Source organism: Arvicola amphibius, chromosome 10, assembly GCF_903992535.2.
Source record: "Arvicola amphibius chromosome 10, mArvAmp1.2, whole genome shotgun sequence".
Taxonomy (NCBI): Eukaryota; Metazoa; Chordata; class Mammalia; order Rodentia; family Cricetidae; genus Arvicola; species Arvicola amphibius.
The window spans coordinates 56420764-56448690 of NC_052056.1; the positions used below are offsets into that span (position 1 = coordinate 56420764).

Genomic DNA, 27927 nt, shown 5'->3' on the forward strand with positions numbered 1-27927 from the left:
TGGAACTAACTCTGTAGACCAGAGGCTGTTCTTGAACTCATAGAGATCTGCCTGCCTCTGCATTCCAACCGCTGGGATCAAAGGCATTCACCACCAGGCCCAGCCTGGCTTATTTTTTTCTTAACTACAAATAAATTTTCTGTCAAATATGGCTTTTTTCAGAGATTAGATAAAAATCCATTTTAAAAATCCATTCCCAATCTCTCAGTAGCAGGATTTTAAATGTTCTCCGCTATGAAACAAAGGTCAAGAGTGCAGCTCAGTGGTACAGTATTTACCTAGCACACACAGGGCCCTAGATTGGGCCCCCAGGATCAATCTCTCTCTCTCTCTCTCTCTCTCTCTCTCTCTCTCTCTCTCTCTCTCTCTCTCTCTCTCTCTCTCACACACACACACACACACACACACACACAAAATGAAAAGAATAGCTTGGGTCCTTCTGGTAAAATACATATAGAAATAAAAGAACATAATGATGAATGCATATTGATTTCTTACAATATGTTTCTTCCCAAAATATTGGCACATAAATGTGAGTAGGCTAAAAATGCACATAATGAAATTATAAAACATTAGACCAGCATTATTTCAAGTGACTAGCATTAGGTGGTCTTTCTCCACATCAAAGAGAAATACTCTTGCCCAAGTAAGCTTGATTTTAACCTTATATGAAATACTTTACTTCAAAACTGATCCACAAATTACCTAAAGTTTGTCATGAGGCAGTTTAATCACCCCATTTAAAAACCTTATAATCGCCAGGCGGTGGTGGCGCACACCTTTAATCCCAGCACTCGGGAGGCAGAGGCAGGCGGATCTCTGTGAGTTCGAGACCAGCCTGGTCTACAAGAGCTAGTTCCAGGACAGGCTCCAAAGCTACAGAGAAACCCTGTCTCGAAAAAAAAAAAAAAAACCTTATAATCTAGGATTAAGATGACAGTTGAGTGGCAGAGCAAATACTTAGCATTCTGGGGCTCTGGGTTTACTGCCAATACACACACACATACACACATACACATACACACATACACACACTCCTATAACTCAAAGGGAGGAAAGACATATTTCTAGTTCAAGGAGACTGTCCAGTAAATTTCAGTTGTTCATAATCCTCATCCTACATATTATATTCCTTACTATGTAATTAGGAAGAACAAAGCTCTCTTGTTTAAATTGCCAAAAATACTTTAAGAAACTGTTTTTGAAAGGAAGTATGTAAAAGAAACATTGGTGTAATTATTAAGAAATAAAGTGCATATGCCTTTTAATATCAATATTTTTAGTACATTAGTACAATCAAAATGAAGACTTAGCTCAATATCTCAAATCTGAAAAATACGGAACAAGAATACAAGTTTTATAGAAATAATAACAGAATGGGGGAAGTCTGCCCCCCTGCAAAAGAAAAGAAGCAACTGAAAACACTGAGAAAATCCAAGTGAATCTCTGTTCCCCCGTTAAATCAGACAGCTTACACAGTGACACCCACATGCAACACCTGAAATGCGGCCTCACATTCCGGCTGCTGCCCTTGAACGTCCGCGTTTAACTTACAATTCTCTGGGGCCTGGCTAATCTCATCCTGTAAAGTGGGAGATACTCCAGGAGCCTCGATCTCAGAGGAGGCATCCAACCCTTCGGGGGAACAAGCTACGTGGCACGTACTGTCTCCTGCCACATCGTCAGAATCTGTCCTCTCATCGGCCTCGTCCAGCTGCTGGACTGAAGATAAATACTGTGCGAGCAGGGTGTTGTCCTGCTCGCTGTTGGAGCTTCCCTTGCTACAGTCTGCGTGCTCCCCACTCACGGCCTCAAAGTCGGCGTCTCCGCCGCATTTCACTGTGTCCGTGGAATTCCCCAACATGGAGCTTTCACTGCTTTCTACGGAACTCTGTTCAAAATCCAAAGAATCCTTCAAACAGTGAACTTGTTCTGTTAGGGAGGAATGAAAACCAGAGTCTGGGAATTCTGGAACAGATCTCTCTTGAGACGCTTCAGCCTCAGCAAGGAGCCAATCAGGATTCTGATCAGAAGCGAGGGCCTGGCGCTGTGGAAATACTGGAGCTTGAGGTGACACTAGAGTACTAGATGCACGAGGAACATCGGTATGCCAGGAAGTTAGACGCTGCTCCACTGCCCGTTGCCAAGCTTGTAGGGATCTCACCTGTAAAACAGAAGGCACAGTTTTATCATAAGATAAAAATCTGGCCTTTTAAAAAGGTCCTGAGCTTTTTATTTTTCCAGAAGACATGCAGGTGCCTTCATTCCTTACTCCCCATCCTCTTCATAGGACTCCCAGCCTAACCAGGAATGCACAGTGTTTGGGGTCTTGGTAGCAAAGCACAATCACCAGCACACAGACCAATGCCAAAGCAGTTCTCTTGCTCCACAGGAGAAACAACAGGAAATACAATAGCATCTTAACTCCTTAACTAAGAGGTCACCAATGTACAAACTATAGATTGACATCTAGTCAATAAGGCCATTGGCACCTAAATCAATAAATAAATGGAGCCTCTAAAATCAGTTTATTTTAGATATACATGCAGACACAGGGTTTCTACTTATTTTAAAATGTAGTATTTATAACTTTCTAAAATGACTAAAAATATTCCCAAATTCTTGACAATATGACCTTTTATATCTTAAGATATAAAAATAATTTCGAAGCCGGGTGGTGGTGGTGCACGCCTTTAATCCCAGCACTCGGGAGGCAGAGGCAGACGGATCTCTGTGAGTTCGAGGCCAGCCTGGTCTATAAGAGCCAGTTCCAGGACAGGCTCCAAAGCCACAGAGAAACCCTGTCTCGAAAAATAAAAAAATAAAATAAAATAAAAATAATTTCGAACTTTTACTATAAAAATTGTGCCTTGGGCTGAGAGATGGCTCAGAGGTTAAGAGCACTGGCTGCTCGTCTGGAGGTCTTGAGTTCAATTCTCAGCAACTACATGATGGCTCACAACCATCTGTAATGAGATCTGGTGCCCTCTTCTGTCATGTAGGCATACATGTGGGCAGAATACTGCATACATAATAAATAAATAAACAAACGAAGAATTTAAAAATAATACAAGATTTAAAGATAAATAAATAGTTGTGCCTGGTGGTAGTGGCACACACCTTTAATCCCAGCACTTGGGAGACAGAGGCAGGCGGATCTCTGTGAGTTTGAGGCTAGCCTGATCCACAAAATGAGTTCTAGGACAGCCAGAGCTGTTACACAGAGAAACCTTATCTCAAGAAACAAACAAACAAAAATTGCAAGCAAGGTATGGGAGAGATGGCTCAGCGGTTAAGAACATTTGCTACTCTTTCAGAAGACCAGCACCACACAGCAGATCACAACCATCTGTAACTTCGTCTCATAGGGTTCTACTACCCACTTCTGGCCCCAAGGGCATCGCACACACATAGTGCACATTGCATACATGCAGGCAAAACACCCATACACATAAATTCTTATTTTAAATTGCAAGCAAGAAAGTGATACAGAGTAGCTCAGTGGGTATAGTGTTTGCCTAGCATGGATGAGGCCCTGTTTTTGAGGCCCAGAAGTACACAAATCAGTTGTGATGGTGCACACCCCGACTTGTGAGGTACAGGCAGGAGGATCAGGAGTTCAAGGCCACTCCTCAGCTTAGTGAGTGTATGGCTAATCTGGACCACATGAAAACTTATCTCAAAAGCAAAATGAAATAGAATTTTTAGTTTCACTGTGACTAATATCCAAGGTAATTTCTTGTCTGCTTTTTGTGACAGGATCTCACTACATAGCCCTGTGTCATCAAGTACTTTCTGACAGGAGTTTAAAGTATATCTTTTCAGAACTTTTTCTATATATTCCCATATACTTACAGTTTTAATATATATTTTTAATTTTTTAAATTTATAGATGGGGCACACACATGCTTGTGGAAGTCAGAGAACAACTTGCAGAAGTTGGTTCTTATCTTTCATCATGTGGTCCCAGGGACCAAATTCAGGCTGTCAATATTAATGACATGCACCTTCACCCTGTGAACTAATTCACTGGTCCTCAGCTTTACAAACCAAGTGGATGCTAAGCTCCATCTTCTACTTTATTAGTATTATTCTGGAGATCTTTCCAGGTCAGTCCATAGTACTACTTTATTCTTTTTAATTGTCCCATAGCATTATATAGTGCTGTTATTTTTATAGTTTATTTAACCAGTTCCCTACTAATAGTAAATAAAAAAATTTAAAAATTGATTAACTTAATATATAGGTTCTATATAATTACAACTTATTTGTTAAGATATTTCTAAGAAAAAAAGATATTTCTAAGAAATTATTATTAGGAAGTTTTTTTTGTTGTTTTGGGATTTTTTTGTTTTGTTTTGTTGTTGCTTTTCGAGACAGGATTTCTCTGTGTAACAGCCCTGGTTGTCCTAGAACTCATTTTATAGACCAGGCTGGCCTCGAATTCACTGAGATCTGCCTTCCTCTGCCTCTCAAGTGCTGGGATTAAAGGCATGTGCTGCCACCACCACCCCACGATTCAGAAGTTTTCTATTACAATATTAGTAATACTGTAATATTTAAAGTTTTACAGTACTAGTAAAACCACAGGCTTAAAATGATTTGGGGCCGGGCGGTGATGGTGCATGCCTTTACTCCCAGCACGCCGGAGGCAAGGCAGCAGGTGGATCTCTGTGTTTGAGGCCAGCCTGATCTACAGAGTGAGTTCCAGGACAGTCAAGGCTACACAAAGAAACTCTGTCTTGAAAAACCAAAAGGAAAAAAAAGTTGGTCTCACTGGAAATTGTCTGTGTTCACATACACTAGAGGAATCAGCAGTGGGCATTTACCTCGTTCCAAAGGAATCTGACAGCTTCTTCTTGTACAGAAGCTTTCACACGCTCTTCATCTCTTTCTTTTCTTAATCTACAATGATTCAAAAGATCATGTTAGCGTAAGGAAGAAGGCTTTGATGTAAACTTCCTGTTACAAGTACTAAGCAGATGCATTAGAAAGAGATTAATAACCTAATAGCAACTGCTTCCACTGTTGAATGGCTAAGCTCTAGCCTTATTTAAAATGCTTCAAGCATAACTCAGAATGAACTATGCTTCAAGACAGAAGCCAAGTAAAATGTAACTGAGACTGAAATTTACTTATTCACTGTACATAGCACTACCAGTGGGGGATATGTGTATGAGTGTGAGTGTGTGTGCACACGCTTATGTAGTAAACATCTCTTTAGCTGCCCTTCAGGCTCCCAGACAAACACAAGACGGCAGGGCCTAGAAAAGGCTGGTTATCCAAAGCCTCCGGAAGTTAGCAGCCACACTCCAGCACTCGGCATCACAGACTGACAATTTTATCCTAAGACCTTAACCGAGCCCATCCCTCTTGCCCCGTCCCACTTGCCCCATTCCCTGATTCTCCCTGGGGTCACAGACTCTCCCACCTATTACTCGCTCTCATACCGCAGTCTTTCCTCTCAATTACAGGAGCCGTCTCGATTCGTAAGCCTGTTCCAAAGCGGAGCCTTCCTTAGTTGTCCACTACCACTCTAGATGTCACCCCCACTTTGTCCTGAACTTTGTTTTATGTTTGTTTTTAATCTTTGCAGTACTGGATCGAGAATCCAGGTCCTTGTACCTGCTAGACAAAGAAAGGCTCTACCCCTGAGCCATACCTCACCCCTTTTCAGAATTTCCAAGACAGTAATCCACTTTCTCTAAGCTCTCCAAGACATTCTTCTGTGCCATCCATCACTCCTGGATTTTAAGCAGCAAACTCCCTCACAGGCTTGCTTTCTCTGAACATTTTCTTAGCTAAAGTGGACTCATTTGTACAAGCACTATCGCTCTTTCAATTAGAAGCCCTTTTTTCTTTTATACAAAGTCATCAAACTGCTCCTCACTGCTATTTTTTTCTTTTTTTAAATAAAATACAGTGAGAAGTCAGATTCTTTTATTTATTTATTTATTTATTTATTTATTTATTTATTTATTTATGTGTGTATGTATGCAGTGTTCTGTCTGCATGTGTGCCTACAGACCAGAAGAGGGCACAAGATCTCATTACAGATGGTTGTAAGCCACCATGTGGTTGCTGGGAATTGAACCCAGAACCTCTGGAAGAACAGTCAGTGCTCTTAACCTCTGAGCCATCTCTCCAGCCCTCACTGCTATTTTCAAGTGATTCTTTATCTAATCCCTTGTTCTGGTTGAGTTCTTCTGCACAAACCCAGAAATATATGGGAAGAGAAATTTCAATTGAAAAATATGTCTCCATAAGATTGGCCTACAGGCAAGTCTATGGGACATTTTCTTGATTAATGATTAATAAGAAAGAACCCAGTCAACAAGGGGTTACGCCCACTGAGCAGGTGGTCTTGAGTTGAATAAGAAAGCAGGCTGGAGAGATGACTCAGAGATTAAGAACACTGGCTGTTCTTCTAGAGGTCCTGAGTTCAATTCTCAGCAACCACATGGTAGATCACAACCATCTGCAATGAGATCTGGTGCCCTGTTCTGGCCTGCAGGCAAACATACAGACAGAATACTGTATACATAATAAATAAATCTTAAAAATAAATAAATAAATACATAAAAGTCCGGCGGTGGTGGAGCATACCTTTAGTCCCAGCACTTGGGAGGCAAAAGCAGTGAGTTCACTGAGGCCAGCCTGGTCTACAAGAGCTAGTTCCAGGACAGCTAGTACTGTTACACAGATAAACCCTATCTCAAGGAAAAAGGGAAGGAGGGAAGGAAGGAAGGAAGGAAGGAAGGAAGGAAGGAAGGAAGGAAAGAAGGAAAGAAGGGAGGGAGGGAGAGAGGGAGGGAGGAAGGGAGGAAGAAAGGAAGGAAGGAAGGAAGGAAGGGAGGGAGGGAGGGAGGGAGGAAGGAAGGAAAGAGGGAGAGAGGGAAGAAGAGGGAAAGAGGAAGAGGAAAAGAGAGGGAAAGAGGGAAGGCAGCCAGGCAGGCAGAAGGCAGCAAGCAAACAAACAAGCAAGCTGAGGAGGCAGAGCAAGCCATGAGGAACAAGCCAGTAAGCAATGTTCCTCCATGGTTTCTGCTTCAGCTCCTGCCTCAAGGTTCAGGTTCCTGCTTTGAGTTCTCATTTACTCCTCAGTAATGAAGTGTGACCAGGGAGTTATACACTGCAACAATCTATTCCTCCCCAAGTCGCTTTCAGTCATGGTGTTTCAGCAAGGCAATAGGAGCCTAAGACATCCCTGAGAACGCCTGCTATCCTAATGCTATCCTAATCAGTTCTCCCACTCCCGCACTACTCACTGATGTCTCAGCACCAGGCTTCCTCTCTGCCCCATTCCTGTCACTTCTGTTCTGAAAGCTCAACATTCGAGTGGATGCTCTACCTAAGAATAACTACCCCGTCACTCTACGGTCATAATCTCACTCTGTTCCCAAACATTTTAACACACCACTTTTAAAACTTACTCCAGCCGGGTGGTGGTGGCACACGCCTTTAATCCCAGCACTCGAGAGACAGAGGCAGGTGGATCTCTGTGTGTTCAAGACACTCACATGAGAAATTAAATAACTGACCCCCAATAAAAACCATGGCCTGAAATGCTTGGAAAAGTGTCTCAGGTTGGCACAACGTTATATCCCAGCAATGGGAAGTAAGCCCTGTACCTCTAAGAGTTAAGTTACCTGAGAGGGGACCTCTGGAAGTCTGCACCTGGTCTGCCCTGTGAGATTTCCCCTATTTCAATCTGTATGCATCTGCTATAATAAACAGCAACCATGATCAGAATGACTCCTGAGTTCTGTAAGCCCATTTAGCAAATCATGGAACCCAAGGACAGTCTTGAGGGTCACCAATTACAACCAATGGCTAAATCTAGCATCACTTTCTCTCCCCTTCATGAAGCCCCTCTCACTTCTCCACAAACATTCTGCCCCACTGGAAATGAATAGAATATCCTCTCTTGGCTGTTCCTTCGCTACTTTCCACTAAGCCACCTATATTACTGATAAACACCATTAATTCCAATACTAATGAACTCCTGACTGTCAGAGGTTGGCAGTCGGCTAAACAAGTATGCCCTGGAACTGAGGACTAACTCCTACCTTAGCCCCAGAATTTTAGTCCCTTCGGAATCCCTGATATTTTTCTCTAGCTCTTATGTCACCTAATTGATTCTATGTGAACTTTTTCCTCCTCATCCAGTTTTTCTACAGATTCTGCCCCTTGTTGAGAATCATAGATGCCTATGTAGTTCACAGCCACTCAATGTCTTTTGTGATACTACATCTATGTGCTAATTGCTATGCTGAGAATGGAGATGCATGTGGCAATCTGTACTCTCAGGAGGCTTCTGCTATATCACTGGAGATGAGGACACTGACAGTGGCCACCTGGTGTCATGATCACAGCAGCAGAGTTCTAAAAAACTTCAGAACCCAGCACCCCAAGCCAACCTACCTCCTTACTTCATCAGTCAGGCAGACAATGTGCTCCTGCATTCTGCGCAGCCGGATTTCATAACGTACCCCTTTGGCTTGTGGACTGTAGTTCCTGGTATAAAAGCCCCGCCAACAGGCCTGAAGCTTAGTGGCAGCTGCATTCAGTTTCTGAAGGGTGACTTTATCTTGTCCCAAAGCAACAGATCTCTGGGTAAAAATCCTGCAGGGAGATTTCTCTGAAGTGGTGGGAGACACGGTTTCTTCACTGTTTGGCTCTACGTGGGATACGCTATGTCCAACTGACTCCGGAAAAGATGTAAGACCATGGTTATCCTCCTTCAAGAGAGCATTGATGAGCACTGACTTGGGACAAGGAAACAGCCCCGCTTTCTCCTTTACTTCTGTACTCATCTTACCTTTCAGCACTTGAGCAGAACTCTCATTTGTATCCCACAAAGGCTTTTCCTTGTCCTTGTCCAAGTCCTGGCTTTCCAGCCTTTGCATGGCTTCATCTGTATCGTCGTCATCTTCTAGGCCCAAGTTGATGCCCTGTAGCCTCAGCTCCACAGTGGGTGATACTGGAGACAGTCCTGATGCAACGGGCATAAAAGTGGACTCTGAAGAGAGCAGACTGCAGTTGAGCTTGTCCTCGTCTGTCTGTATGTCTTCCAGGTGAAGGTCATTCCGAGAATATCTTGTAGTGTGTGCAGAGGCTGGGAAGTTATTCTTAACAGCATATAACTGATCATCATTACTGCTTATCCCAACCCAAGAATTGATTTGGAGAACAGGCTCTAGAAGAACCGAGAGAGCATTATTTAAATCATCAAGTATTTGAAGAGCCTTCTTAATTGTATACTTAAAACATTTTTTCCAGTTATTTATGTACTCTGTGTGTGTAGTGTACACATGCATGCCGTAGTTTGCATGCTGAGGTCAAAGAGCAGCTTGTAGCAATCAGCTTTCTCCTTCCATCATGTGGGTTTGAGGAATTGAGCTCAGGTTGTCAGGCTGGCAACAAGCACCTTTATCCACTGAGCCATCTCCTTAATCCCTTAGCTATTTACATTTAAGGAAATCTGATCCCTAAAATATAGTAAGCACAATAAACTGATTGCCTCCAACATGACTAAAATGTCAAACCAAACATTTTTAAGAAAATGAATTTTGCCAGGTATTGGTAGCTCACGCCTTTGATCCCAGCACTTGGGAGGCAGAGGCAGGTGGATCTCTGTGGGTTTGGGGACAGCCTGGTCTACAGGGCAAGTTCCAGGACAGGCTTCAAAGCTACAGAGAAACCCTATCTTGAAAAACTGGGGGGGGGGGGGAAGAAAAGTAAATTTCGTGGTGCTGGTGCAGGAGGTCTTTCTGTATATGTGTTGCTTTTATTGGCTAATGAATAAAGAAACTACCTTGGCCTGTGATAGGGTAGAATAGAGCTAGGTGGGGAAAACTAGACTGAATGCTGGGAGAAAGAAGGCGGAGTCAGGAAACATCATGTAGCCCCACCAGAGACAGACTTCACATGGAACTCTATCCAGTAAGCCACAGCCACATGGCAATACACAGATCAATGGAGATGAGCTAGTTTAGGATATAAGAGCAAACTAGAAATATGCTTAAGCTATTGGCCAAACAGTATTGCAAATAATATAGTTTCTGTGCGATTATTTCAGGAGGCTGGGAGGCTGGGAAACGAACAAGCGACCTTCTACAACATGGTGCTGGAGAGTGCTCAGTGCTGCTCTTACACAGGACCTAAGTTTGATTCCCAGCACCTACATGGAGGCTCATAATATCTGTAATTCCAGTTCCAGGAGATCTGACTCCCTTTTCTGGGCTTAAGAGTAGCTGGAGAGATGGCTCAGTGGTTAAGAGTTTTTGCTGGGGCTGGAGAGATGGCTCAGTGGTTAAGAGCATTGCCTGCTCTTCCAAAGGTCCTGAGTTCAATTCCCAGCAACCACATGGTGGCTCACAACCATCTGTAATGGGGTCTGGTGCCCTCTTCTGGCCTGCAGACATACAAACAGAATATTGTATACATAATAAATAATTTTTTAAAAAAAAAAGTTTTTGCTGCTCTTGCAGAGAGCCCAGGGTTCAGTTCCCAGCACCCATGATAGTTCACAACTGTCTGTGACTACAGTTCCAGGGGATCCGATGCCCTCTTCTGACTTCCACAGACTCCTGTATGCATACAATACTCATCCAAACACTCTCATACATGTTGGGAGACTTGTCAGAGGTTGCAGTCTACCATAGCCTGGCAGCTTTCTCTAAGCTTGGCAACAAGGAGGACTCCCTCCCACCAGGGAGACTTCCTGTTCTCTCTCTCTCTGTACTTATTTGGAGGCTGTTCCTAGGCCTGGATGCTGGATGACCCTTGACATAGTTCCCTGCGAACATTCTTCCCCTGTGGACCACATGGCAATTAAGTGATGTACTCCAGCTATTTTCATAGGGACGTGCTGCCACTAACCCAGCCTCGTGATAGGAGCATGCCGCTTAGTACGCGCTGGTCCCCAGGCTTCCCAATCCTATATACTTCCTATTGTCTGGAATAAAGCCAAGCTAATCCATAAATAACATCTCCTGGAAGGCTATCTCCATCATACCTACAGCCATCGGAACCCTGTTCCCCCGCTTCTGCTCCCTCCACCCTTATGGACCAATGAAGCCAATGATCCCGAGGAAGTAGCAGAACAACACACACATGCATAAAGTAAATACCAAAAGAAGGAGGAAGAAAATCAAGAGGATTTGAAGCAAGTTCAAGATTAGCGTGGGAGCAGCATGGAGCGTTTCAGACCAGTGAGAGTGACATAGAGACCCTGTCTGAAACAAACTGCTTCATGACCCAGTAAGTCCAGTGAGTCGAGGAATAGCAGTGGAGTAAGCTGTTCTTAGGCACTGGGCCACAACTTCCTTACCGCTTTCCTGGAAATCCTGAACAGGGCTTGAGCACTCAGGGGTAAGGGGTGCCCTTGTTTCAACAGGAGCAAGAGAAGACAACTCTTCATTTTGGCTTTGGTTCATCAGCTGCCTCTGGTGGAACCTAGAAACCAACCACATCTGCTGTCATCTCCACCAACTAAGAAGACATGCTCTTCTGCCGCCTCGGTTAATATGCTACGACAGAAACCTAACAAGTCTGCAACAGCGTCCTTAGACACTGACAAACTATAGTCTCGTTGAAAGCATTGTGTAAAAATGTTAAAATTTTTTTTTTAACTGTTAGATAAAGATGGGGATGTCAGCAGATACCTGTAAAGCCAGCACCGTAGAGCTAGAGGCAACAGAGTCAGAAGTTCAAAGTCACCCTCTCCACATAATGAGTTGAAGGCCAATCTAGTTTACATGAGACCCTGTCTCAATCTATACAATTAACTGTCCACATGACCTTATACAAACACAACTTCATATGTGAAAACACTGAAAGACAGGATCTCTGATAAGAGAAGGGATTACTAAACACTCTGGCCACGTTTGTTAACATGAGCACTTTTACATGAGGCACCTACCTATATTAAACGGCAAATACTTTTCTTGAGGTATTGTAACTCAAACTCAAGGTCTAACACATGCAAGGCAGATCTACCACTGGGTTCTAACTTTGGCATCGACAAACCTCCCATTCGTCCGTTATCACACTGTTTGGTTCTCCCACTCAAGAACTGCTTAGCAAAGCAACTGCCATGGAACCCTCTAACCACGGAAAGTCTGAGGTACCTTCACCTCCAAATCCCTCAGCTGCCACAAATGAATGGGCTTACCTCTGTTTACTCAGAATCTTCTCGAGTTTGGCATCCTCTGCAGTCTGAAGGCCCAGTGCAGAAATAAGAGGACAGACTGTAGCCAGGTACTGCACAAGCTGGATATGCTGGCCAGGCCGATATGCTCGTCCCTTGCCTTGACTATAAAGCCATTCAGCTTTCAAACTGGGAAAAAAGGAAGAGGTGATGGCACAGGAGTGGTCAAAATACATTCTTGAGTAACAGTGATCTTCTTTTTGAATTTGCCTTATAATACTACTACATGATTTCATAAAAAAAAAATTTATTCGTTTTATTTGCTTATTTTTAGCTAAACTTGATGGGTGGTGGTTGTGGTGGTGGTGGTAGTGGCATGTGTGTTCCTGGTGTGTGCATGTGTGTGAAAACTCATGTGCATGTGCAGTAGAGGCCAGAGGTTGAGGTTGAGTATCTTCTACTGCTCTCCACTTTAATTTTGAGACACGGTCACTCGCGGAGCTCACCTTTGGGCTAGGCTGGCTGGCTAGCGAGCTCCAACACTCTGCGCATCTTTACGTCCTCAGCAGTGGAACCGCAAACATGTGCCCCAATCCCTGCTTTTCTATCTATATTCCTAACTCACTTCCCTCGGTCTTAGATTTCAATTGTTTTCATAATTAGAGGCACTGTTCATACTAACAAGTCCAAGTATTTTTCAATTATTTTCAAAGAGGCAATGAGCATTCTCTCCATTTACTTTGCCAAACAGAAGCAATCTATAAGCTCTTAATGGCAGTTTTTAAAAATACCTAATTAGTCATTTTTTAACTGGTAAAATGGGGACTAAATATTGTTAATTCTTTATTTCCATACAAAATTTGTCAATAAATACTTAGTTCACATAAGTACTGAAACTAATAAAAATAACAGAATTTCTCAGTTTTGTAAACTTTAATGAATTAATGGTTTCAGGCATGGATCATTAATAGCTACTAATAACAAAACAGACATCCAAACATTGAATATGACCCAATAGGATCTATAAAGTAGTCCTCCCTTTAAATCCTCAAAACTAGCTGGGCATGGTGGTGCACACCTTAATCCCAGTGCTTGAGAGACAGAGGCAGACAGATCTCTGTGACCAGGACAGCCTGAGCTACATAGTGAGTTCCAGGACAGCCTGGGCTATGTAGAAAGATCATACCTCAAAAATAAAGGAGGGAGGGAGGGAGGGAGGGAGGAAGGAAGGAAGGAAGGAAGGAAGGAAGGAAGGAAGGAAGGAAGGAACTCTCCAAACTGAACCTGATCACATGGTCATATCCAACCACCAATGTTTAGGTGATTCAGGAAATAGGAGGATGCACACAGGAAACTGCCTGAGAATTACCCAGTCAGCATAGCCAACCCATACAGTATGCAACTGTAACAAACTAGTGGTTTTATTTTTGTTGTTGCTTTAGGAGACAATGTCTCAGTGTCAGCTGGGGCTGACCTTGAACTTGCTAATAGCTGAAGCTGGTAGAGCATTGGCCTAGCATGCATGAATACCTGGATTCAATCCCAGGACCATGTGAAGCCAGCATGGAAGCAGGCCTGGAATCCAGCTCTGAGGGAGTGAAGGCCAAGAGGTTAGATCATACCTTGGCTACACAGGGAGAGAGAGACCTCAATAATAGCCTGGCTACATAAGACACTGTCTCACAAGAGAGAGAGAAATTTACAATCGTAATATAAGATATGCCTCCTATAAATCACACTTTCTTTTTCTTTTCTTTTCTTTTTTTTTCTATTTTTTGTTTTGTTTTGTTTTGTCTTGTTGTTTTGTTTTGGTTTTGGTTTTTCAAGACTGAGTTTCTCTGTGTAGCTCTGGCGGTCCCAGAACTCACTCGGTATATCAGTTGGCTTCGAACTCAGAGATCCGCCTGCCTCTACCTCCTGAGTGTTGGGATTAAAGGCATGAGCCACCACCGCTGAGCTCATATTTTCATTTTTAAAATGCATTTACAGGGCCAGCAAGATGACTGAGCATATAAAAGCACTTGGTACTCAGACCTAATGACCTAAGTTCAATCCCTGAAATCTACATAAAAAGCCAGATTCAGCGGTAAGCTGAATCCCAGCATTCTCCAGCAAGATGTAGAAATAGAAGTGCCAGAAGGTAGTGGGACACCACACATGAGGTATGAAGCAGGAACAAGAACAGAAAGCAAAGAGTTGGGGGAAAGAGGACCATCTCCCAAAAGGATTTTTGGAAGTGAAGGCTAAACTGTGCTGGGCCCATGCATGCATATTTCCTGAGGGCAGAAAAGAAAGGAGGCATAGTAAAGAGAATAATACATCATGCCTTCCATCTCCACAGCCCAGTTTGCTGAAGGCTCTAATGATCATGCAACAGTCTCTAGAAGACGCAATCTTGGTGGAAGAGGTTCCCAGCTCCGAGATGCAGAGACCATCAGTGATCTAAGGATGGACTCACAGGCATCAGGTGAGAAACAGTATAGTATGTCTGCTTCAAGTTCCAAATTGAAACACCATGTGCATTTTCCTAGTGCATCATAAAAAGTCACTGGGTTCTAACATATTATTAACACCCCCTTTACACATATGATAGATAGCTAACAAGCTTTTGTGGGAGTAAGCCAAGATCTTATATCATAATCATGTGGTTTCTAGGAAAGAATGTTACCATTTCTAAGCAATCATTAAATGACTTTTGAAACATAGATTGTTATAAGCTTGGCATTTAGAATTACTAGCTCTAATCTCTAGGGCTAATATTCACTTTTTTCATATTTTTATTTTATGTGTATGAATATTTTTGCCTGCGTGTATAACTATATACCAAATGCATTTGGAGGACATAAGAACATCCCCAAGAACTAGAATTACAGCTAGTTGTGAGCCACCATGTAAATGTAGGGAATAGAGCCCAGGAAGAGCAGTCAGTGTTTATATCTGCTGAGCCATCTCTCCCTCCCCCCACCCCACCCTTTTTTTCATATATAGTTGCTCTGTAGTTGAATATGATTTGAATTTCTGATCCTCCTACTTTCATCTCTCCAGTGCTGGAATCACAGGCATGCATCCACCATGGCCAGTTATATCAGAAAACCAGGGCTTTGAAACGGTCTCACAATGAAATAGAAGCTTGCTCTTTACTGGCTAGCCAACAATCCACCACCCATTTCTGCTATCCGCTTCCCCATCCTGAGGCTACAGGTAAGAGAAGCTATACTTGGCTTTTTATATGGGTTCTCAGGCTTGCAGAGCAAGGGCTTCAAACATGGAAGGCAAGCACTCTACCAAATGAGCTGTATTCCTTACCCGAGGCTAAGTCTCATGTGGTCCAGGCTGTTCTAGAACCAACAATGTATCCCAGATGACAATGACCACCTAATTCTTCTATCCCTGCTTCTCAAGGGCTGGGATTACTTAAATGTGCCACAACATCTGCTCCCAGCCCTGATGTTTGTTTACCTTCTGCCTTTTCTAAGAAAGGAAGGATAATCCTGAATCGCCAGCACAATCTGCGCTATTACACCAGCATATTTAATTAAAAATAAAAACAACTATCTCTTCTCATTTTACATTCCAATCCCAGTTCCCACTCCCTTCCCTTCTCCCGCTCCCTCCACCTTTTCCCCCCACCCCACCCCCCATCCACTCCTCAGAGATGATAAGGCTTCCCATGGGAAGTCAACAAAATCTAGTATATTGCTTTGAGGCAGGACCAAGGCCCTCTCCACTTTATCTAGGCTAAGCAAGGTATCCCTCCAAAGAGCAGGGGTTCCAAAAAGCCAGTACTGGTCTCACTGCCAGTGGCCCCACAGTCTGCCCCAGTCATACAATTGTCACCCACATTCAGTGGGCCTATGCTGGTTCCCCTACTGTCACTGAGCTCCCATTAGCTCAGGTAAGCTGTATAGATAAGATCTCCTGAGAAAATTGGGAGTATGGGGGTCGGAGAAGAGAGAGTAGAAGGGAAGCGGGGGAAGGTGAGCGGGGACAAGAACTGAACAGAACAGATGGTCAAGATGGGGGAAGGACAGAGAGGGAGAACAAGGAAAGAGATATCTTGATTGAGAAAGCCATTATGAGGCTAGTAAGAAATCTGGCACTAGAAAAATTCCCAAGAATCCACAAGGATAGCCCCACTAAGACCCTAAGCAATTGTGGAGAGTGACAGAACTGGCCTTGCCCTGTAGTAAGATTGATGACTACTTTTTGTTCTTTTTGGTTTTTTCCAAGACAGGGTTTCTCTGTGTAATAGCTCTGACTGTCCTGGAAGTCGCTTTGTAGAGCAGGCTGGCCTCAAACTCACTGAGATCCACCTGTCTCTGCCTCCCAAGTGCTGGGATTAAAGGCATACGCCACCACCAACCAGCTTGATGACTATCTTAAATGTCATCATAGAACCTTCATCCAGCAACTGATGCAAGCAGATACAGAGATCCACAGCAGAACAATGATTGGGCTAAGCTCCCAAAGTCCGGTCAAAGGGAGGCAGGTGCAATATGAGCAAAGGGGTCAAGACCATGATGGAGGTACCCATGGAAACAGCTTATCTGAGCATTTTTAATTTGTAAATATACACTTTTTAGAAAAATTCAGCAATTAATCTATAGCAAACTAGAAGTGATCTTTCAAAAAAAAAATTCCTTGATTGAGACCATGTTAAGCAGATCATGTTCACCTTTCCTTCTGCGAAATCACATATCCATCTAGTACTCTGAGATTTAAGCACCAGTTGACGATGTATGGCCGGTAGTCAAACCCTGGAATGGACGGTGTTGCCATCACACAAGGATTGTTCATGATTGACAACTGCTCCAACTCACTTAGAGAAGCCAAAAACGAGATCTAGAACAAAAGACATCCTTGTTGAACAAAATGAATGTTCAGTGTCAAGCACAGGGCTTCCGCTGATTACATAATTTTGGCAGCATATGAGAATGTCACAATTTCCCTCTTGTTCTAAAAAGCATTAAGCAATTCTTTACTCTTAGCCACTGACTTCCAAAATTCTAAAAACCTGGTCATTTGTCCTTGCTGCACAAGGAAGAACATCAGCATTATTTCCTAATTAAGAAAATCATATTTACTTTCTTTGAGGCAGGGTCTCATTTAACCCAGACTGATCTTCAGCTTTAACCCTCCTGTTCCTATTTACTAAGTGCTGAGATTACTGACATAAAGGACTTTGCCTGACTTGAGAAAACCCTACTGGGAAACATAATAGAAGCCATGGAAAAGTGGACAGGTTGCCTTATTGACCCCCTGTAAAGTAGATGTCTCTCTCCTACCAATCACCAGTGATGATAATTGCAGCATTGCAACTGAAATTCAGCCTGATGACCTCCCAGGTTAAGAAAAAGGAGAAAGCAAGATGTTGATGTTCTAGGGCCAGATGTTTCACTAGGGCAGTAATTCTCCCAAGGTGATCTAAAATGAGCCTGAGAACCTCACCTATCTCTCCTGGACTTTTCCTTCCTGGACCCCACAGAGTCCTGGACTGCCCCTTCCTGGATCCCACAGAGTCTATGACTTACCCTTCCTGGATCCCACAGAATCCTGGACTTTTCCTTCCTGGATCCCAGAAAGCCCTGGACTTTTTCCTTCTTGGATCCCAGAAGGAAAGATCCCAGAGTCAAATTTTACCTCATTTAAGTCTCTGATTTCATTTTCTGCCAAAGACAATATAGAAAGGCTTCTGGGTAGATATGCAGGTGCCATTCTAAGAGAAGTGATGATGTTTCCATGTAAAAGCAAGGTCTTGAAAGAAAAAAAGAACAAATCAACAAATTATAAATAAATTGACTTGCCAATGCCAAAATGGTGCATGCAAGAATAAAAAGACCTATTTTGTTATACTTCTTATCACACACAAATCAAAGATTAATACTTAAAAGGCTCCAAAGTGGTCTTTAGCCCAACAAGGGTTTAAGATTTATCGAAGAACACATAATTGATGTATTATCTGGCTTTGCTATGATATACTAGCATGATATACAATTTAAGTTAATACATAAAGCAATTTCCAACATAATTATTTATTCCCTTTTAAAGTATCAAAATAAATATGGATGTGGTAGCACATGCCTTTAATCCCAGCACTGAGGAGGCAGAGGCAGGCTGATCTCTGAATTGGAGATCAGCTGGGTCTGCAAAGTGAGTTCCAAGACAGCCAGGGCTACACAGAGAAACTCTGTCTCAAAAAAATCAAACACCAAAAACAAAACAAAACAAATGAAGCAAAAAAAATATCAAAATAAGGGCTGGAGAGATAGCTCGGTGGGTAAGAATGTTTGCTCTACAACCACGAGGACCTGTCATCGAATTCACAGCATCTGTGAGAAATTCTGGGCATGGTGCTTAACACCTGTGACCCCAGCACTGGGGGCAGAAATAAGTGGATTTCTGTCCAGCTAGCCAACAGCTGAGAGTGAACTTCCAATTCAGTGACAGACTGTTTCTAAGTAAGAAGGTAACGAGGGATAGAGGAAGACAGCCAGCATCTTGTCCTAGCCTCCACACATGCCCACACCTACCACACACACATACATGCACATAAAATCAAATAATCATGTAGAAGGCAAATTTTGAAAAAGAGACAGATAAGCCACAGTTCATACTTTACAACTACATTTTTTGCTTAGTTGAAGCCAAAGAAAGGTAGAAATTATTGCTTGCAGACATAGCTGACCAATATTAAGTCAGCAATAAAAAAGAATGAATCCAAGGGGTGGAGGGATGTTTCAGAGGTTAAGAGTGCTGACTGCTTTTGCAGAGACCTAGGTTTAGTTTCCATTCAGTGGCTCACAACCACCTGTGGATCCAGCTCCAGGCTATCCAACGCCCTCTTCTGTCTTCCTGTGCACTTGCATGCACATAGAATATATACAGATAACACATACACATAAATAAAACAAATGGCCAGGCGGTGGTGGTGCACGCCTTTAATCCCAGCACTCGGGAGGCAGAGGCAGGCGGATCTCTGAGTTCGAGGCCAGCCTGGTCTACAAGAGCTAGCTCCAGGACAGGCTCCAGAAACTACAGGGAAACCCTGTCTCGAAAAAAACCAAATAAATAAATAAATAAATAAATAAATAAATAAATAAATAAAACAAATGAACCGTTTAAAAAGAACAAGTCTAAGATACTCTAAACATTCAGGATTCTGTTTAGTTATTCATATATCCATTCCAAGGAGGAAAAAGTTATAACTAAAAGAAAAGTACACAAAATATCCAATCATCTTTTAGTTCTTTTGAGTTTTCTTAGCATTTATTGGAATAGTTGGATGTATGAAATTGTTTAGAATTATTGTTGTTATAAAATTATTTCTGCTCAATGTGTAGGGAAAATAGAGCTTCAGATTTACATTTAAGACTTGAAGAGTCTATCTGGTGCTAATAATATTCAATTAAGCAAAAATACAGAAAAAATATATGAATGAATTTTTTAGATTTTACCATTTATTTTATGTTTATAGGTGTTTTGCCTACTTGAATGTCTGTACCATGTGTGTATCTGGTGCCTGTGGAGGACAGAAGAGGGAATTTAGATCCCCAGAAATTTAGATTCCCCAGGAATTGAGGATAACAGACAGTTCTAGGCACCACATGGTACTGGGACTCAAACCCAGGTCCTCTAGAGAACAGCAGCCAGTGCTCCTAACCATTGAGCTATCTCTCCACCTTCCGTGTCTATTAAGTGAAATTAGCTTTGTTAACTCAATTATAATTGAAATTATAATTTAGTTATTGAAAACAGCATCCTTGAGAATAGGAAAAATTAAACAGATAAACAAAACCACATAGACAAACAGACAGCTGGATGAAGACTTAGGCAAATGGATCACTTGCATTCAAGACCAACCTAGACAACACAGTGATACCTCATCTAAAACATATATATAAAGCTGGGCATGGTGGCGCACGCCTTTAGTCCCGGCACTCTGGAGGCAGGGGCAGTTGGATCTCTGTGAGTTTGAGATCAATTTGGTCTACATAGCCAGGACAGACAGACAGACAGAGCTATATGATGGAGGACTCTCATTGGTTAATAAAGAAACTGCCTTGGCTTTTTGATAGGGCAGGATTTAGATAGGTGGAGTAGACAAAACAGAATGCTGGGAAGGGAAGTTAGTCAGGTGCCATGCCTCTCCTCAGTGAGACAGATGCGATGGAGCCAGCCGCCAGGTCAGACATGCTGAATCTTTCCCAGTAAGACACCACTTCGTGGTGCTACACAGATTATTAGAAATGGGTTAATCAAGATGTGAGATTTAGACAATAAGAGGCTGGAAATAATGGGCCAGACAGTGTTTAAATGAATACAGTTTGTGTGTTGTTATTTCAGGTGTAAAGCTAGCCGTGTGAGATCCGAGCAGGACGAAAAGCAGGCCTGCTTACTCTCATCACGACAGCTATATAATAGAGAGATCTTATATCAAAAAAAAGACATAACTTTAGGATGGATCACTTTAAACTTTATCAGAATACTGTGTGTGTGTGATATATATATTAAAGTCCCTAGCATTAGCTAAATTTATCACATTCAGAGAATGGGAAATAAGAAATACCTAACTACAATGACATCACTTATAGGAACTAACAATCAATTTGGGATGACCTAAGTGCTCTTATGCCTCAAGAATACATACTCTTGCACTCAGGAGTTCCAGAAATAACTAGGGCAATACAGTAAGACTTTGTCTCCAAAAGGAGAAAGGAAAAAAGTTCCTAAGTTTTTACAACAAAAACAACCTGGCAAGCATATTGGCAAACACCTGTAATTCCAGCACTCTGGAAAAATTAAGAAAGCGCATGGTGGCCCTGACAGGTGAGCCTAGGCTTTACTGGGAGACCCCTTCAAAAGGGGAAAGGGGGGGGGGATTCTTAATAAACAATATATGGCAGGCTGAGTTTATGCCAATGAGACCACAGCTTTAGTGATTTTTTATTTGTGATCATTTTTAAGAGGTGACAGAAGACCCCTTACCTTCAAAGACACCAGTTTTGACAGGTCACCTATCTGGGGTATGCTATTGTCCGACAAGTCCAGGTGTTGTAGCGCTGTGCAGCTATTGATTTGCTCCATGGTCTATTACAAGAAAAGCATCACATTAGTCCATGCACTTAAAATCAAAAATCAAAATCATTACCTAATTCTTTGCAGCTGAGCCGCCTCCTCTTGTCACTAGATGTACAGCAGCGGAGCTGAGCAAGACAAAGGGGAAAGGGAGGGCAAATTCAGAACGTAGCCCTGTTGCAAGTTTTCAAGGACACCAAGCAATTCATACCATCTCAGATATTTATAGCCCAAAGAAACTTCAACGGCATCGAACTGCTAGCAGAGAAAAGAATTCACAAATTTAGAATGAAGCCACACAGTCTATTAAATCCTGGCTCCATGGTCAGGGAGGACCAGAGTCAAGGCAGTATCTTGTAGGCATTATGGGACCACGGCACTCATGAACTCACAGCAGCCGAGTTCATGACCTACACAAGAGCAAGCCAGTTAACAGTTTAGCACGGAGGGAGAAGGCTTCCAAGCCCCACCCCTGAGGACCTACAGACAGTTAATGGCTTCTGAGAAAGGGACACTCAGCTGTCCTTAAGAGTATGACTCCTAGTAAGTCAACCACATCCAGTGGACGGCATCACACCCAGGAAGACATAGACAGCATAAATTTGATTCAGGGGTTTAATTTTTAGAAAAATACATACAAAGAGAGGAAATCAAGTTGGGTAAGGAGGTGGGGATGGATCTGGAAAGCTAGGGAAAGCATGGTAGATGAATATAATCAAAATATGCTGGAGGTTGTGTGAAATTCTTCAAGAATGAATTTATATATATATATATATATATATTTAATTTTGGGCTCTGCAACTTCTTGGATGTATGTATTAGGACAAGCATTAGTTTCTCTGTGCTTCAGTTTTCCTATCTACATAAGCCTGGCAACTGTATCTACTTCACAGGCTGACATGTGCTCACTACAGACCCTTAGGAAAGTGCCTAGCAGCAGGTAGCTGCTCGTAAAGGAACGGTTATTATCATTTACTCTAGTCCCCTTACCTGTCACATCAGAAAACAGATACAGAAATGTTTGCTAACTTATCCAAAACTATATATCCCTGTGTACAAAGTAGGAAAGATAGAATACAGATCTCTTGACTTAAAAAAAATATTTCCATGTATCATTAAAAATTTACTTAAAAGTTTAACTCAGTAGGAAAAAAAATCTCTTTCCTCATGACTTTAGTATTTGATTTACTTTTTTCAAGTATAATACAGATTCTCTGTTCCCATTTGAAAGAATACTATACTATGGTATATGTTCAAAATGGAGGCTTTTTAAAGTTTATGTTAATACAGACTGTAGACGCAGATATTTTTATTTTTTAGTCTACTTATTTCTATACTTGCCAAGTTTCTTTTTCACAGAGAACAGATTTGCTATGGAAAAAAAATCAAAAGTTAATTACCAAGTAAAAAAAAGCCATTCACCTTCAGATTATTTCCTGCTAAATTCAGCCATTCCAAGTGGACTAGGTCCTTCAGTCCTTCCACGCAGCCAATACTATTATGAGGTAAATTTAACACCCGGAGTTGAGTAAGTTTGGCCACGCCCATCATCCGAACCAGCCGATTATTAGCCACTGACAACTATGAAAAGGGAACATTATTATTCCTAGAAACAAATATATATGTCCACACATATTACTTTTACACTATGGTAGATGGTCAGACATTACCCAAATACACGCACCCACCTTCTATTTTTTACACATATTACGTACATCTATTATCTACAATATAACTACTGGAGTTTGTTCTTCAACAAAAAGTATAGGTTAAGCCTGTTATGGGGTAACCAACTGATGCCTGCTCCACAGGAAGGAATTCACACATGTTACTGTAAACCCACCCAAAAACCCGTGGCTGGAGATGACATAGCCTAGCGAAGAAGTGACTGATGACTTTTGCTAAGAGGACATAATATTCACATCAAATTGCCTTCTAAAGAGCTGCATACACAGCACAGGACAGGGTCAGCTATTTAGTGCTGTTGGCTCTACTCAGTGATTAGTGATGAGTACAGAGACTCATAGCTGATCAAAGTGCAGGAAACAAATAAATAGCTGCTACATGCCATTTGTAACATCCCTTCCAAGGCTCCAGGAGTGCCGTTGGAGAAGAGGTAGAAAGAACATAAGAGCAGGAGAAAGGGGAAAGAAAAGCATGGAATACTGACTTCTAGGTATGACATGGCTGCTATGTTTTTTCGTTTTTTTCTTTTGGTTTTTCAAGACAGGGCTTCTCTGTGTAGCCCTGGGTGCCCAGGAACTCACTGTTTCATATATATAAGCTCCACAAAAAAAATAAAAGTCTTCATAACATTAGGTATACTAAATAAACACTTCTTGTTTATTTCCTAGTGTTGGTAGAGTACTGACGACTAAGCTTAGAGCTCTGAGTACGCTAAGCACTCAACACATCCAACCCCAACATTCTTGGATGAATAAACTCTTTACCCCCAATATGAAGTAGAAATTATGTTAACACATATTTTGTCAACATATAATGTTCTCTTTAAATATACATATATTTATTTATGGGACTAGAAAGATGGCACTTGCTATCCTTCCTAAGGATCAGAGTTCAGTTCCTAGACCCAAGTCAGGTGGCTCACAACCACATGTATAACCACCCTCCAGCTCCAGGGAATCTGACCCCTCTTCTGGCCTCCACTTGTACTCATACACATATGGCATACATTCATACAGACATGCACAAATAAGCATAAATAAAGCAAAATGAACAGGAAATTTAAAAACTTTAGAATGTGTGTCTATGTGTGTGTGTGTGTGTGTGTGTGTGTGCAAATAGCTCACTTGTAGGCACTCTGGAGCAGGCACACAATCAAATGTCACCAGTATACTCTCAGAAGTCAGTTCTCTCCTGCCTTGGGGCACACACAGATCAAACTTTAGGCCTCTGCACAACCCCTCCTACCTACTGAGCCATCTTGCTGGCCCTATTTCCACTTTTTAACACAGCTTTTTCTAGACCACTGTAAATGCAATATATATATATATATATATATATATACATGTATATGTATATATATATATTCATCTTTAGAAGCTAGCATATAAAATTTTAAGGCAACATTTACCACTTTCAACACATGTAGAATAACTTTTTGGTTTTGTTTAGTAATAAATTAGTCTTATGTAACTCATACCCACCTGTATTAATTGTTTGCATTTCTCTAGATTTTCCAGTTTAATAATCTGATTTTTATCCAGAATCAATGTGTGAACATCAGCTTCACAGGGCAAGTTGGGACCTAATTTCTGTAGTCCCTGCCCTGACCAGTTCACCACTGATCCTTAAAAAGAGAAGACAACTTGTTAGAAAGCAAAAAATGCTGAGCTTAGCATTTTACACTGAGGAAAAAATGTGAATACATATTTAAAAATACATCAATGCACAATAAGTATAAGAATTTAAAATGATAGCAATGTAGAGCTGTAATGATACATGTTTCCTCAGAATTTACAAGTTACATGCTGGGGTATAGCACAGAAGCAAAGCCTTTGCCTAGCATGCAAGCCCCTGAGGTTCCCCTATTTTATACCTAACAACAGTATTTTAAAATTAGGGCTTAAGTTTCTCTTTTGAGTTTTTCAGTTGTTTATCTGGGTTTTAATTTTTATGTATTTTATTTTCCCCCTTTCTTACCCTTCAAACTTTGTTTTGGGTTGTTTTTCTTTTGCTGTTGTTTTATTTTGTTTGATTTGAGACAGGGTCTGAAGCTGACCAGACTAGCATAAACTCTATGTGTCTGAGGCTGGATTTGAACTCTTAGTGGGTCCTCCACTTCCCAAGTGCTGGGATTATAGCTATCACCACATCAGACCCTAGATCTAAAATTTTTTATAGAGATCCAACTTTTTATAACTACAAGTATATCTTCAAGTGCCCAAAGTAATGTGTGACAGGAGCGGAGTTGGGGGGCACATCATGCATGCCAAAGAAGGCCTGAAGAAAATGCTGGGTGTCCTGCTCTATCACTCTTTTTATTCTCTTGATGAACACTCTCTCACTGAACCTGGAAGTCAGCAAGGCTCCACAGCATTGTAGGCATCACTGGGGCTACAGACATTGGGGGCTATTCACAGGAATTTCAAGTCCAGCCCTCATGTTTTCAAGGCAAGTGCTCATACCCACTGAGCCATCTCTACAGCCCTCAGTTTGTTTTTCAAGGCAGGGTTTCTCCCTGGCCTGGAACTCATCCAAAAAAGTAGGCTGGTTGGCCAGCGAGCCCCAAGCATCTGCCTGTATCCACTTTCCCAGCTCTGAGATTACAAGCTCCAGGCACCAAACTCAACGTTTGCCTTGGATTTGGAGGACTGAACTCGCTTCCTCGCTCTTACACAACAAACACTGTACCAACTAAACTATATCCCCAGTCGCTTCGAAGTATTTTGAAAATCAAAGTATAGTAAACTAATCGATAGAATAAAATGATTCTCTGATTTCACAAGGCTGGTGTAAAGAAGCCAAATAACTTGTACTTAGCCTCAGACCTGGCATACAACACTCAATAAAAGATGGTTTCGGACTATAGCTCCCCTGGTTAACCACTATGGTCAGGTTTCCTTCTCTTTTTCTCTTTCATTTTTTCAGTCTGAAAACCCCCCAAATTAAGGTGTTGGCAGGTTTGGTACCTGAGAGCTCTCTCCAAGAGGCTGGCTGCCCCCTCACTGTGCCCGCCAGCATCTTTCCTCTGTATGTGCAAATCGCTGAGTTAACTTTCCTACTCTATGAATGATAACTTTCCTACTTGTGAATGATAACCAGGCATAGTGGTGCACACCTTTAATTCAGTACTCAGGAGGCAGAGGCAGGCGGATCTCTGTTGAGTTTGAGGCCAGCCTATCTATATAATGAGTTCCAGGACAGGCAGAGAGAAGATACATAGTGAAAACTTTTCTTGAAAAGAAAACAAAACAAAAAGCAGTGGTGGTGCACGGCTTTAAGCCCAGCACTTAGGAGACTGTGAGTTCGAAGCCAGCCTAGTCTACAAAGCATATTCTAGGTCAGGGGCTACACAGAGAAATCATCTGGAAAAAAACAAAAAAAGGGGGGGGGGGGGGGGGTAAGACTGAGCCACTTCTGGTAGTACACATCTTTAATATTAGCACTGGAAAGACAAAGGCAGGAGGATTTCAGTGAGTTTTAGGCCATTCACAACTACAAAATGAGACCCTGTCTAAAAAAAAAAAAGAAAAAAGAAAAAAAGCAAGAATTCAATATAAAAAATGGTCTACATAAAAACGTGAAATAGCCGCGCGGTGGTGGCGCACGCTCTTAATCGCACTCGGGAGGCAGAGGCAGGCTGATATATCTGTGAGTTCCAGGCCAACCTGCCAACCTGGTCTACAAGAGCTAGTTCCAGGACAGGCTCTAAAGCTACAGAGAAACCCTGTCTCGAAAAACAAAACAAAAAAAAGTGAAATAATATAAGAAGGTTGCCCAAAATATCATCTGGCTTTTAAAAAGTGGCTTTGTAAATGCCAACTGCTACTCTTATCTGTTGTCTTGGAGTGCTAGAGAGGTTTAGGAAAAGTAGCTATCATAGGCATAGGGGGCGGGGCCAAAGTAACTTCCAATTTCAAATTTACCAGCAGACTGGGACTACCCTGGGAAATAATTTCTCGGGACAGCTCTCCTAGACGGTTTCAATGTTTTTCGGTTTTCTTAGCACGAGAGGTGTCGTGAGCCCCTTCTTGATGGATGAAAACTAGAAAAGCGCACCGCGCGTTCGCACACAATTCCGAAGGGTCGACACACCTTTTAGCCGAACTCCTCCCCTCAAGAATCTGATCAGGGTCCCCAGGTTATGACCCCCGACTCTACCCCGGTCTGCCCCAATCCAGCCAGCTGCTACCACGCCTCAGAGTGTAACCAAAACAAAAGCTCAGGTCCGGCGCCCCACGGAGGCATCTCCAAGCTATAGGCGCACCCCTCTCCTGCGGTCGGCCAAACAAAGACCAAACTCGATCCTAGGACCAGACCTGAAGAATGACGGGGTAGCAACGCGTGTCCCGGTCACCCCCAGATTCTATCACGGGTACTGGCCACTTCCAATGAAGAGTTCAGGCGACTATGATGCGGTATCAGATAAGATGCTTCCTGAACGTTCTCGGAATCGATGAAGAGGGAAGGCACAAGAAATAAAGAGACTCTGCCAATTTTCCAAGGACACTCGGAACTCAAAGTAAACGTCCCAGAAAGGTGGCCGCAGTCCGAAGCCCACTGCCCAGTCAGACTAAGGAGAGCGCGGGACGGGGGAGCCAGGCACCGCGAAGGCTCCTGGGGGCTGGAGTCCTTCACCCAATCTTCACCGCAATGCTGCCAAACTGGACCAGAGAGCGGGACTACAACTCCCAGTAGCTAATGCGCCTCCGCGCTGCCTTCAGCCCCGCATCAAAAGAACTGGTCCAAAACTGCACGTCTACACCTAGGCTTTCGCTTTACACTAAGCAACTATTTAATATGACTTAGTGAAGTAAACTTTGGAGCTTAGTGGTGGGCATCATCCTACCTTCTCCCGGAGTCAGAGCTCCGTCGGCTCGCGCTACCGCCATACTTGCCGCTTGCTAATGGCACCAGGCAACCGTCCTCAGCCGTTCTGTAGATCTTGTAGTCGGCAGTGGGGAACTGCAAACTACAACTCCCAGGATGCACAGCACCCAACCGGCCCAATTGGC

General features: G+C 42.5%; 1 protein-coding gene across 2 annotated transcripts; it reads right to left on the reverse strand.

Annotated features, from left to right (window-relative positions):
• Window positions 1–77: 77 nt before the first annotated feature.
• Cep97 (centrosomal protein 97) lies at window positions 78–27927 on the reverse strand. Of its 2 annotated transcripts, XM_038345598.1 has the most exons (12): window positions 27762–27927; window positions 24397–24539; window positions 22652–22810; window positions 21140–21241; window positions 17795–17908; window positions 16830–16996; window positions 12179–12343; window positions 11336–11460; window positions 8425–9199; window positions 4830–4905; window positions 915–2164; window positions 78–748 (listed from the first exon to the last, which is right to left on the reverse strand). In XM_038345598.1, the coding sequence occupies exons 1-11, from the start codon at window positions 27802–27804 to the stop codon at window positions 1472–1474; spliced, it is 2562 nt and encodes an 853-aa protein (XP_038201526.1). In that variant the 5' UTR covers window positions 27805–27927; the 3' UTR covers window positions 78–748; window positions 915–1471. The 2 variants fall into 2 exon arrangements, with proteins under 2 accessions (XP_038201526.1, XP_038201527.1); XM_038345599.1 differs by lacking the exons at window positions 78–748; window positions 915–2164; window positions 4830–4905 and having other exon boundaries at window positions 8626–8741; window positions 8822–9199.